This window comes from Geotrypetes seraphini, chromosome 9 (assembly GCF_902459505.1).
Source record: "Geotrypetes seraphini chromosome 9, aGeoSer1.1, whole genome shotgun sequence".
Classification (NCBI taxonomy): Eukaryota; Metazoa; Chordata; class Amphibia; order Gymnophiona; family Dermophiidae; genus Geotrypetes; species Geotrypetes seraphini.
In genome coordinates, this window is record NC_047092.1 from 85,094,556 (window position 1) to 85,108,639 (window position 14,084).

At 40.0% G+C, this 14,084-nt stretch overlaps 1 protein-coding gene across 1 annotated transcript in view; it reads left to right on the forward strand.

Moving 5' to 3' along the window:
* The window catches only part of LOC117366418 (solute carrier organic anion transporter family member 1B3-like), a 462,552-nt gene that overhangs the window by 44,131 nt on the left and 404,337 nt on the right, over window positions 1-14,084 (forward strand). Inside the window, exon 4 of the mRNA XM_033957759.1 lies at window positions 800-943. Coding sequence (XP_033813650.1) covers window positions 800-943 — 144 coding nt within the window. The remainder of the gene's footprint in view (window positions 1-799; window positions 944-14,084) is intronic.

Consider the following 14,084-nt stretch of genomic DNA (forward strand, 5'->3'; position numbering starts at 1 on the left):
TGGAGCCTGAGCTGAGGCTTGGGCCTCAAAAATATCATTTATAACAACTGGACCTGTGGGACTAATTCAAGTCATTGTGGGAAATACCTTGGTGGATTGATACTTGTATTTTATTGACTGAAGGGTGTGTATGGAGGTGGAGCTGTTTGACACATGGTTCTTCACACTATTTTCCAGATGCATAGAGCAGCATAAAATGCAATACCTACACCTTTTCCCTGGTATTAAAACCTGCTGCACTATCTCATGTGTTAATGGGTACCACTTGTCGTGTGCTAACATACTTTTTTGTATATGCCTATGCCATGCCTATTTCGCCACCCAGGTACGCGTTATGCATTAGTTCATTGTTCGCCGTGCGCTAATGTGGATTTTAATATATGACCCCCACTACCGCGGATAGTTCTCGTGCATTAACCCATGGGTTAACAGCCTAATGCAGTTTAGTAAAGGGAGGCCTAAGTTAGTAGTAACAAAACATGTTTTAATTGTAGCCCACATTGATAACTATACCCTTTAGTTGGGAAAAATACAAGAAGAAAAATTAGATACAAGTATTTTGTGGTACTGTTGCTGCTGACAATTTTCAAAGAGAGAGTATATGCAAATAAAATACTCACAAATTTCAGAATACTATTGTTTTTCTATATTACCTCATATGAGTAGTCACATTTTGGGCCACAGCATCAGTGTACTGATACTGCCTGATTTCACCACTGCCATAAGTACAAATATGTAATTTTATAGCAGATTATTGCATTGAGTCCAGATTTTCACAAATATTTTCTCTTTTTTTCAGACTGTGATGAAGCTGGATCATATATGTGGATATATGTGTTAATGGGAAATTTTTTACGTGGCATTGGTGAAACACCAATAATTCCTTTGGGTATCTCTTATCTTGATGATTTTTCCAAACAAGAAAATGTAGCTTTTTATATAGGTAAGATTAAATTAAATGTATAAAGAGAAATTAGATATCTGTAGACTCAGAGGGGCTTGATTTACTAAGCTTCAGTAGAAAGTGGTTTTAGTATGTCTTTATGTGGGGTTTTCCTGTGTGCTAAGGCCATTTTTACCACAGCAGTAAAATTGCCAATTTTCCATTTTTTCACTTTAGGGTGTGCAGAATAAAGCCAAAACGAAATAGCCAAGCACACATCCGCGATACACACTTGAATCAAAGTACTTGAAAAGGACTGTCAGAGGTGATGTTCTCAAGGCAATGCCAATGAAAACAAGGGTTCGCCATATATCTTCATTAGTCCTAGTTTCATAAGTAGTTTCTTAAATATTCATTATCATTCATTATCTTCTTTAAAAAAATCTTTATTCATTTTTAAATCTTATAATGTGTGATATCAAATAATAACATTTTAACTTAAATACAAAACTTAATATTCTTCAATAATCCATCATAAAACTTATCTCCTCCCTCCCCCATTCCATAACAATTTTTAAAATACATAAAATCATATAATAAATTCCTTCTAAACATTCCTCATAATTATACAAAGACCAAAAACCATCCCTCCCCCTCCCCCATCCTTGGACATTGTCACAAACCCTCTGCAGCGGCGGGCTGTCGTGTGACAAACACAAGGATTCTGGCGTGTCCCCTCTAACCAGGGGTACCTTCAGGACTTTTCAGGTGGCTCTAGGCGACCGCCTAGGCCTATGAGAGACAAGGCAAGCAAAGAGTTTCCAAATATCACCAGTGAAACCAAGTTCTTCAAATAGGAATATGATGTTTATTCTGACCCAGAGGTCAAAAAGATGCAGCATAAAACAAAAATCACTTTTGCATTTCATTCAAAAATAAAGTCAATTGTAAAATAAAGATATCACAAAACAGCAATCTCCTGTAGTTGATTATTCCTGAGGTCATGTGCTCTGACTCAGGATTGCTTTACACTGGTGTTCACTCATAGTTCAAACTTTCTCTCAGCATTAATATCAAAGGCATGTAACAGCAGATTTCAGCAGCCAAATAAAGTTTGAAATAAACCTTTGCTGTAAATCCAAATTAAACCAAAACTCTTTAGGCAATATAGCTCTTGCAAACGGATCAGCTTTTCCCTCAGCTCCCTGTGCAGGCAAAACAAACAGCTGAGGGAGATAAGCTAATTAGCTCTTCAGGAACGGGAGCCACAGCAGGATTTCTAAAGTTCAAAACACAAACTTAAAATGTTCTATCTTGAGCTTCTTGTTTCCAAACTTGACTTTAAATCACTTCCATAGTTTAGGATTCAGGTAAGTGTTATTCTTAACCCAAAAATACTCATAAAGTCCAAACCTATCTCACATTCTTCAGGCTTGTTTGCACAGCAGAAAAACATAGGCAAAAGGGAAAAAAACCCACAAACCACTAATGGTTTCCCAGTTACTCACGTTCTTCATTCAGTTTCCATACATTCTGTCTGGCTTTCTAGCATAGGGCCAGCTACTTGTACCTCCATGCTTTCCACACAGTCTGGAATCTGGAAGTTTGAAGTGGGAAGGATTTCTTCCAAATTCTGCATGGGCCAATCTGGCACGGTTGTCTCTCCTGCTCTGCTCCACAGCTCCTCACCTGCCTTAGGCTGTGGGAGTGACTCACCCTGGTCACTCGCTCCTCCTCCTGCTGCTTGTCTCAGCCTGCTTTTAAACAGCTCAGAGCCAATCCCCTTCAGCCTGTAGCGGGGGATGGGCTTTGGCTCTAAAGCAGCTTTTCTCTGCCTGGGTTTATCTAATGCAGCTATATTCCTTGTGGCTTCTCTAACTGCCTTAAAGCCCGGAGGCTGCTGTTGCCAGTCTGCCTGCCTCTGCTCCAGATCACTACTGCTCTGATCATAGGGGCAAGGGAGGTCAGCCTCAAGTTGAGCGCCAGAATCAATCTGATCAGCTCTTCTGCACCCGATCCTATTAGGGACCGAACTAGTGCTGGTGCTGGGTTTGTCACAACATATACAGTTAAAGGGAACCCCCCCCAAACATTTACTCAATATAATAATTTGTTACTCATTACAATAATTTGTTAATGGCTCCCAAACATCTTGAAATTTTTTTAAATACCCCCTTCTTTGCAGCTATTACCCTTTCCATTTTATATACATGACACAAAGAATTCCACCAGAAATTATAATTCAATCTATTCCAATTCTTCCAATTACTCATAATCTGTTGTATGGCAACCCCGGTCATAATACGTAAAAGCTTATTATTGTTCGAAGATATTTGGCTCTTAGCCCTCATTGACATGCAAATAGTTTAGTATCATACGATAATGCCACCGGATTTCCTAATAAACAATTTATTTGGCCCCATATTGATTTCCAAAAAGCCAAAATAAATGGTCAATAGAATAACAAATGAGCTAAAGTTCCTGCCTCAAGATGACAATATCAACATCTATTAGACTTAGAGCTATCCAACTTTTATAACTGAACTGGGGTCCAGAATGCTCTATGTAATAGAAAAAAACAAGTTTGTCTCATAGATGCAGACACTGTACATCTCATCCTCCAAATTTGTGGCCATTGAGAAGCAGTAATTTGATGCTTAATCTTAATGCTCCAAATGTCTCTAAGACCATTTTTTTGTTTCTTTTTTATAAATCCAGCTATCAATTTATACCACTGAGTGGCCTGATGTCCCAGGAAGTCCACTTGAAAGCACAAGAATTCCATACTAAACTGATTATTAAGATCTTTACATTCAAGGAACCCTACCTGAATGGCCTGCTTCAATTGCAACCACCTAAAACTTTGTGATTTACTAAGACCAAATTTATATTGCAACTGTGAAAAATCAAGCAGCTTACCATTAGAAATAACATCATCCAAAATACGTATACCTGTAATCATCCAATACTTCCAGATGATTTTAAATCCGCCAATTTAAATCTTGGAGTTCAGCCATATTGTCTGATTCGTTGATTTGTATATTGGAATAGGAGTTAAATTACTTACATATCTTAAAGTTTTCCATGTATTCACTAATATTCTGTTTTCTTTATATAATCTAGGCATTTTGATACTAAGAACATGGCATAATCGCAGAGGAGACATGAGTTGCCATTCCAACCACAACCAATCTGGAAGCTCTTCCATGAGCTCTGGCAGGACCCAATACATACCCTGATGCATAATATAGGATTGATGATACCTATAAGAAAGGGTTTTTTTTACTCTCTGGAAGCTTATACTAAGCCATCTCGATTATTGTAACATCGCCCATCTGGCAATCTCCCAGAAGAACATGTAGAGACTGCAATAGGTACAGAATGCAGTGGTCAGGTTGATCCTTGGGTTGAAGAAGTCAGATCACATAACCCCTTCCTACCGACTCCTGCACTGGTTGCCAATGGAGGCACATGCGAAGTTCAAGCTGGGATGCTTTTACTTTAAGGTACTAACCGGTTTAGCCTCTCAATATATAAATGACCTCTTCCACTTCTCAACCAATAGACACAAGAAAGGTACGCACCCGAAGTTCATCTCCCCACCGGTTAGAGGATGTAAATTTAAAAGACACCATCAACATCTTCTCTCTTACCAGGCAGCATTATGGGGCAAAGACTTGGAAAAACTAATTATAAACGCAAATAACTATGGTGAATTTAGGAAACACCTAAAGACATACCTGTTCTTGAAATACCTAGATAGCGAATCTGCACAATCTCTCCCATCACAATCTCCCACCTCCAAGGATACAGAAAAGGCCGGTTCTTTCATGTCATATGTTAAATTCAACATATGAAAAGCCAACCGGGTGTTGTTAGAAGAATATCTCTGAGCAACAAACCCTGTTTGGTGCATACCAATCATAAAAGGGAGAGCCTTAGCCAAGCATAAAGCCAATGTCTTAGCTAAAAGTTTTTCATCTATATTGATTAAAGAAATAGGCCTGTAATTTGAAACCAATGTGAGATCTTTATTTGGCTTCGGCAAAACTATAGTTAAAGATTCTGCCATAGTACCTGTAATGTAACATTTATTCAGTTGAGCCTGATATAAATTTAACAAATATGGTAATAGGATATTTTGAAATGATTTTTAAAACTCTACCGTAAAACCAACTCTAAGGGACTTCAGCGCTGTTTGCAATTCTTTTAGTGATATAGGCTCTTCTAGACTTCCTTTTATATGTTCAGGGATTTTTGGTCCCTTAATTAATTAAAAAATTCTAAACCATCTTTTTCCTTGTCTAAATAAGGCTCAGAAGAATATACAGCTTTATAAAAATTTAGGAATTGTTTTAAAATAGGTCCGATTTGAGAATAAGTATCACCTTTCTCATCTTTAACTGCAATAATTTTTGTCTTTCTTTTCTTTGCTTTAAGATAATTTGCCAATAATCTTCCCACCTTATTTGAATTTCCATAATACAAAGTCTGCTGAGAGAACAAGTCTTTCCTTACCAATTGTGAAGAAATCTCATTATACTTACATTTTGCTTTTAAAAGATCCTGGAAAATAGATTGTTCCCATTTATCAACTAATTTTAACTCCAAAACCTTAATTTCTTGTTCCAAATTAGAAAATTGTCTTAATCTGCTTCCTAACATATGCTGAATATGAAATAATTTGTCCTCTCATGGTTGCCTTAAAAACATCGCATAAGGTTTCCATGGAAATATCTTCTGAAGTATTAATTTGGAAATATTCACTCATTTTTAACTGAAATTCTTCAAGAAAGTTTGGATCCGCAATAAATGTATTATCAAATCTCCATACAGGTCTACTATTATCCTGTTCAGCAATTTTAAATGTAACCCATACACCCCCATGATCAGATAAAATGATTGGATCTATAGAGGCTTGTGTTACCTGTTGAACTAATTGATTTGAAATAAAAATGTAATCTATTCTGGAAAAGGATTTACAAGGCTTTTTATTCATCAATGGATCCATAACAACGTTAAAATCCCCCGCCACTACTAGATTAGCAGCAGCAAGTGGTAGAATCAACTGTTGCAGAGCTTTGTAAAATTCACTCTGATTCGAATTAGGGGCAAAGGATCTGCAGCATTCAGTTTAAACATAGCCGTACATTTCTTATTTACCAGAATAGCTACACCATCCTTCTTTCCCACAGCAGGGGCAAAAAAACAATGCTTTACCCAACCCCTTTCTAATTTCTTGGATTGTATGGCTGACAAATGTGTTTCTTGGATATAATATATATCTGCATCCCTTTGTTTTAAGAGGCGGCTTAAAACCCAGCCCACAGGAGGGGCCTAAGACAACTGGGCCGATTCCGGTTGGCCCAGGCGCCTCAAGCCCCACCTGTGGGCAGGGTTTGAGCCACTTGGGCCAATTAGGCCCTTAGACCAGCCATTCCGGAGATGGCTGGCCTGTTGGATGGACGGGCTTGGCACCCGTCCATCCGACCAACAATTTTAAGGTACGTGGAGGGGGGGTGGGGGATCATGGGGTCGGCGGGGGGGGCGATCGGGGGTTCATTCATGGGGGGATTGCGTCAAGGGAAGGAGGGCCTGGGATCCCTCCTGCCCGTATTTTAGTGGGGGATGGGGGTTAGGGGTGTCTCCGGGCCAGGAGGGCTTGGGCTCCCTCCTGGCTGGATTATGGGGTGGGAGGGAGGTTGGAGATAGCAGGGCCAGGAGGGCTTGGGCTTCTTCCTGGCCCCATCAGACTCGGCGGGGGAGTTGGGGATCACGGAGCAAGAGGGCTTGGCCTCCCTCTTGTCCCAAACGTAATCGGGGGTTCGGGGTGCCACAGTGGCAAGAGGGCTTGGGCTCCCTCTTGCCCCAAATGTAATCAGGGAGTCAGGGTGCCACAGGGGCAAGAGGGCTTGGGCTCCCTCCTGCCCGGATCGTTGTAGGGGGGATTCTGTAACCGGTGTTATTTTTGACAGACAGCGGTTACAGAATCCAGCTTTTAGGCAAAGGAGTGGCTTCTCTTTCGCCTAAAAGCTCCTGTTTTGGGCGTTTGGGAGTTTGGCTTTTTTTAGGTTGATGATATGCTGTTAGTGTAGACGTAGTGGTGGTCTGGGCGTTTAAACAGCTGAATGTAGAGGCAGGCCATTATTTTTTTTAAAAACCTCCTTTTGGACGTTTTTTTGATAATGGACATTTTCTCTGCTTCTACTTTCAACTAAGTCCTTAGGCCAAAAGGGGACTTAGACAATTTTTTTTATTATGCCCCTCCATGTATATTAATGGGCTCATTATATGTGGTCCTACAACATAATCAGGTTTTCTTATATCCTCAATGTTATCCTATTTATATTATTTAATTACACCTTCTCTTAATAAGCCAACAGCACTCTCACTTTTAAAATTGAAAATTAATAAAGCATAAAGTTTTACACTCTTTAGAAGAAAAAGTGAATTATGTATACAATGCTCTGAAGCTTGGACCCTAATTTTAGATTAAACACATAGAATAGGTGCGAAAAACCAGATGTCAACTAGTAATTAAAATAAAAGAAAAACACAAAAGAGCAGATTATTGAGCTTAAATATTTAACACATATGACTAAGGTCTTCCCACCAATACCCTTCTTCATATAGCAGATTCTCTAAATCTAGGAGTCCAAGGCTAAACAAGCTAAACTGTAGATATTGTCTGTCAAAACTCCTATCCCCCCTCTTTAGTAATGAACTTTATCCTCTAACTTTAAAACCTCTACCCCAATTTGAGGACCTCCAGGTAAAGACCTCTTGAAGGAGCTATATTGGGTATTTCCAATTGATGGAAAAATCTGAAAGCAGTGTTCCTTTTTGTATTTCATCAGCGACGGGCCCCCTTTGACGAAATCAAACATCCAGGTCAAACATCACCATCCAGGAACAAGCAGAGACTCTCTCTAACCCTTTTTCATGACAACAGTAGCAGCAAGCATAAATCTAGCATGGATCTCTATTCATCCCGTGGACGACCTTACCAGTGCAAATCCCAAATGTAAACTCCTCTCACCTCTCTCACCTCCGCCGGACAGTCTGCCGAGCACTATCAGGACACTGTACCTCGCTGCATCAGGCTTCTCCCTTTTATCTTTCAAACTGATGCCGTTCCCATCAGAGGGGGCGGAACCCAGCAACACAGATGAACCAGAACAGAATAGCTCTAGGCTTGTTTCCGAACAACAATTATGTTCTCAAACAGGATTCTCGCCGTATGCAGCTTCCACAGCACAACAAATGATCCATCAGCAGCAGATGTCTTAAGAGATTACCCACGGGACTTCAGGCCCCACATTGGAACAAAGGCCGCCTCAATGTTCCTCTTACCCCCCTCGTCATCAGGTATAAATTTACATGTGATTAAGATAATAAGATGGAATTTTCTTTTTGAATGAAAAATAAATTGCTCACAGAGTTCTTTTGCAGTTAAAAAAAACTGTATATAAGTTCAGGAAACCATAGAAATAAATAAAATAATATAAAACCACTATTTCCCCGTATAGGATTGTTCTTTCAAATCATTGGTGTTTCTTGAGATTACAAAAATTCTTTCAGTTTTCCTGGGTCTTCAAACTGGTGAAATTTGTCCTTATATGTAACCCTCATCAGTGCTGGGTAATAATACTTAGCCCCAATTTCCCTTAATGGTTGCCTTAATTGCAGAAATTGCTTGCGCAGCTGAACAGTCTCTTTGGCAAAGTCTGGGACAAACATTAGCTTTGAATCTGTATAAGCCAAGTTTTTTGTTTCCTTGGCCACCTTTAAAATCTCTAGTACATGCTGAAAGCGCAGCAAGCGTAATATTACTGGCCTGGGTTTTTCCTGATTTTGAGGTCTCCTCCCTGGGATCCTGTGTGCCCTTTCTATTTCAATTGGCACTGTTAACTTGATAGGAAGTATTTTCGGTATTATTTCTTCCAGAAAGGATATTACAGTGGTATCTCGGTTTACGAGTGCACCGGTTTGTGAGTGTTTTGCAAGACGAGCAAAACATTCGCAAAATCGGCACCTCGGAAACTGAGCTTGCCTCGATGTTGCACCCCCCTCCCCGCATGATCCGGCACCCCCCGCTCGCGTCACCCCCCCACCGCGATCAGACATCCTCCCCTTACCCATCATCCACCCGAATACATCACTTACCCCCCCATCTGGCACCCAGCACTGGCACTAACGCACAGGACATGCCGGTGCCGGTGCCCGAAGATCTGTCCTTTTTGCTGGGCCTTGAGCATCTGTGCATGCTCAAAGCCTTACTTCCTTCTCTCTTCGAGATTCTCGAGATCTCCAAGAATCTCGAAGAGAGCAGGAACTAAGGCCTTGAGCATGCGGAGATGCTCAAGGCCCAGCAAAAAGGACGGCAGATCTTCGGGCACCGGCACCAGCATATCCTGTGCATTGGTGCCAGTGCCGGGTGCCAGATGGGGGTAAGTGATGTGTTCGGGTAGGTGATGGGTACGGAGAGAATGTCAGATCGTGGCAGGGAGGCGATGTGAGTGGGGGGATTCCGGATCACGAAGGGATGTCGGATCACGTGGGGGGGGATGGCGGATCATGCAGGGGGGCCTTTGTGAGTGGGAGGGAGCAATGCCGGTTCTCGGGGGGGGGGGGTAGAGCAGTGCCACTGGCCTCGGGGGGGGGGGGAGGGAACAAATCAAGCGAGTTTCCCTTACTTTCTATGGGGAAACTCGCTTTGATATACGAGTAATTTTGTTTACGAGCATGCTTCTGGAACGAATTATGCTCGTAAACCAAGGTTCCACTGTATATTTCTCCCTTCTGTCCCTTCCTTTAAACCAAGGATCCTTATGTTCTGCCTTCTTGACCAGTTCTCAAAATCCATCATCTTCTTTACCATTTCTTTTAGAATCTTATGATCCTCTTTATAACCCTGCTGCACTTGTTTGATTTTTTTTCTACTCTGGCTTCAACCTTATCCATTCTGCTGTTAACCAAGTCTAACTTGTTATTCATAATCACCATCTCTTTCTTCATCTCAGTCAAGTTAAACTGATGTTTCTTAGTTCTTCCATTACCTCAATCACATCCAAGGCATCCATTGGCAAAGGGGTCCCACTAGGGGTCTGTGGATCTTCTTTTAACCTTTTTGTTTTTCCAGCAGACTTTGTAGGGATTTCCTGCATCTTCTGCTTGCTAGAAGCCATTAGTTGAGGATTTTACAGATGAATAGAAGAAAATTTATAACACTGGAACCCAGTAAATGCTGCCCAGAGGAGGGTGCTCAACAGCTAACTAGCCATTAACCATGTCTCCAAGTTCTGGAATCCATCATTCATTATCTTCAAAGTTTCAAGATTTTTAGAATTTTCAATTTAAATTTAAGACAAAAGTTTTCTCTTATCTGCAGTTACATTAGGGGAGAAAAGTCAGCTGACACAAATTCATGTTTTGCCCTTATGGGCTATTTCAAGGCAATATCCCCCTATAAAAAGAAATCATAATTATTCAATATCACAGCAGCTTATATACTCCACTTAAATGTGGAAGAACTATTTCGTCTGATAGTCTTACTCAATGATCTTCTTTCATATTTCAAACATGGCCGCTGTGACTTTTTAACAGCTGTCAACAATGGGGTCATATGATTTAAAACACCAATTAGCTGTAATGACTAGATCAACGTCATCCAAGTTTCAAGTTTATTTATGGCTTGATATACTGACCATCATATGCATCTGGATGATTTACAATATTAAAAATTAGAAAAATCTGATAAAATTTAAGATTTAATTGAAATAAAATAAGAGGAAGGTAATTAAAACTATAACAAATTAAGACTTATTAGAAACAAAAGGTACTGGGGGGATAGGAAAGTTTTAATTACAATATGTAAATACAAATAACCATGTGGTTCTACAGAGTTTAAAAATCCAAAATTGCTTTCAGTAATTTAATTTTCCTTGAATATCACCACCCTTCCACATAGGAGCAAAAAAGACTAAGACTTTTATACAGGATACGGCAGTCCGTTTAATTTTTGGGCTGAAAAAACATGATCATGCTACTTCATCCTACAAACAGTTGCATTGGTTGCCTTTTGAGGCTAGAGTACTGTTTAAGTTTGGTTGCACCAGTTTTATGTTCAAATGTTTTTATTTCAACAAATAACAAATAAAACAAATAGCATAGTCAGGAAATAATATTGAATACACTCCCCCTCCCTCCCTTCCCTCCCTCCCCACCCCAAGAGTCCAATGCCACAGAAAAATTGAGAGTGAAAAGTAAATCTATTGATTCAAGAGTCTACTTCGAGCATATGGTGTGAGATCCTGCCAGAAATATTCCCAGGTCTGACGAAATCCACGACCCGGCCCATATTCAAAGTCTCCCACCGATCTTCGCTCCAGCATAGCATGAGTTATCATCAAGGCTCTCCATTGAGCATTAGAAGGAGGATCTCGGGATAACCAGTTAGTAAGAATTGCTTTCTTTCCCATCAAAAGCACTCTAGTGATAAAAGCTGTCATTCCTTTAGGTTTAGGAGTGGCTATATTATAATATCCGAATAGAGCTCTCGGTTGCGGAAGCCATCGCCTTCTCCAAAGCATCGTAGTATAATGACCAAGATATGTCCAAAACTGTTGAATTTTGGGGCAGGTCCAAAACATATGTCCCAATGAAGCATGAGCCAGTGCACATTTCGGACAAGAATGAGATGTAGTTATCCCCATCCGGGCTGCTCGTTCTGGTGAAATATAAAGTCTCAAAACAATTTTCAACTGCATTTCCCAGTGGATGATATTAGGAGACACTTTCTGGATATTCTTCAGTACCCGCTGAAGCTGGTGGGCCATTATCGTGCATTGCAAATCTTCAGCCCAAGTTGCCGCTAAAATGTCCAAATTAGGGCCGGATTGACCCTCTCGAATCCCCACTATGTGAAACCGTAGAGGAATACTCTGTTGTGCAGAAAGGCTAAAAAGTTCCGAAAGAGCCTCCCTTTTATCTTCCGTAAGATGAATCTTTGGGAGAGACTGAACATAATGTCGGATTTGGTAATATGCAAACAGATCCTTTGGCTGTAATTCAAATGACTGTTGCAATTCTATAAAAGTTGCTAGTTTCCCCTCCTCTGAAAACAAGTGAAATAGATATTGAAGACCCCGAGCACTCCATCTCTGAAATGTAGAATTTTGTATTCCAGGTTGAAAGGCTCCATTGCCCTGGATGGGTAAATATAAGGAAACCCCAGAAGACAATTTTGCAGATTTACAAATCCACTTCCATGCACGCCGAGCTGGCGTAAATATTGGATAATGAGACACCAAAGAACGCATTTGTGGATATGCCACATGTAAGAAATAACTCACATGAAATGGAGCCAACAAAGACAACTCCAGTGACGTTGCAGAAAAATCAGATGTCCCCTTAAACCAATCATTAATGTGTCTCATCTGGCATGCCATAGAGTACCAACGCACATTCAATAAACCATAACCCCCCCTATCCTTAGGTAAACACATCCTAAGGAATGACATTCGGGATCGTTTACCAGCCCAAAGGAAGCGTCGTAAACCTTTAGTTAATCGAGCATTATGTGTATAGGATAAAAGCAGAGGCAGGACCTGAAAACGATATAACCATTTGGGAAATATCACCATATTGAAAAGAGCTACCCTTCCCGCTACTGAGAGAGGAAAAGTGAACCAGTTTTGTAAACTATGTAAGGTGTCATGTAACAATGAGGAAATATTACTATCATAAAGAGTCCTAAGATCTCTAGGGATCCAAACACCCAGGTAACGAATCGAGGACATTGCCCATGTAAAAGGAAAGTGTCCCCTCCAAGATTGCTGCAGTGTCACTGGACTAGCTAATGCAACAGACTTCTGGTAATTCAAAGTAAAACCTGAGTAAAATCTATATTCATTAAGCGCCTGCAAAAGTTTTTCAACAGAATGATGTGGGTTAGTGAGCATAAATAAAATGTCATCTGCATAGGCTAACACTTTTAAAGAGTGATCTCCAAAATCCACCCCTACAATATCAGAGTCCAGAGACACTGTGCGAAGAAATGGTTCTAAGTAAAGCAAAAATAATAAAGGGGATAAGGGACACCCCTGACGGGTACCTCTTTCAATTAATATAGGTTCAGTAATAATGTCATTTACAAGTATTCTCGCCTTCGGTGTTGAGTATAACGTACGTACCGCTGATGCATACCAACCCGAAATTCCAATAAAGTTCAACACTTCAAATAGAAACGACCAATCAACTTGATCAAATGCCTGCGCAGCATCCAAACTAAGTAATATCAACGGGGCAACTTGCGACTCAGGGCCCAGGAGCTAAGGCAGCTAACATCTGCCTCAGCTCAGTGCATCACGTGACCCCTGGTTGCACCAGTTTTAAAGTACTGTTTAGTATGATTCCCAATTACTTGTCTTTGTGTTTCGAAAGATACAAACCTAAAAGAACAACTTGAGGACAATACTTATTTGTTTTTCCGAATATTAAGCCTTGTCGCTCCAAGAGATTTTTTGATAAATTACTTGGTTTTCAGGCAGGTAAAATGGATTCATGGCTAAGTTCTATTATTTCTCAAGCCCATTCATACATGTCCTTTAGGAAACTATTGAAAACTGATTTATTCAAGAAGTTTGTAAATTGATGTTTCAGAATATTGATTGGAAATTTGCACACTGATTTTATAGCTGTATTTTTTAAGGAATATCTATCTATTTTCGTGAATGCATTTTATTCAATTATTGTATAATTTTAGTCATTTTTAGATTTTATACTTTTATTTACTGTTTGTATATTTTTAGTACTGTATGTGAACCGCCTAGAACTATATGGTAGAGCGGTATATAAAAATAAAATTATTATTATTATTATTATATGGAGTAGTGAGCCAGCAGTCTGACTACATTTCCAGCAGTGGTTGTTGGGTAGTAGACCTGCTAGAGAGAGCTTGTGTGGTGTCCATAAAGCCTAATGGTATAGGAAAAACATGGACTGGGACATGTTGGCTGAGGCCAATAACCTCACAGTTTTATTCCAAAAATGAGACCAACCTTTTTCACCACGTGTAGAATCACAATCTTTCTCCCAAATATATTGTAGATTTTCTATAGAAGAGTTACATGTGAGTAACACATTTTATACATAATGGAGGCCGTGTGGCCATTTTATATTAATAGGGTGGCTTTGTTTA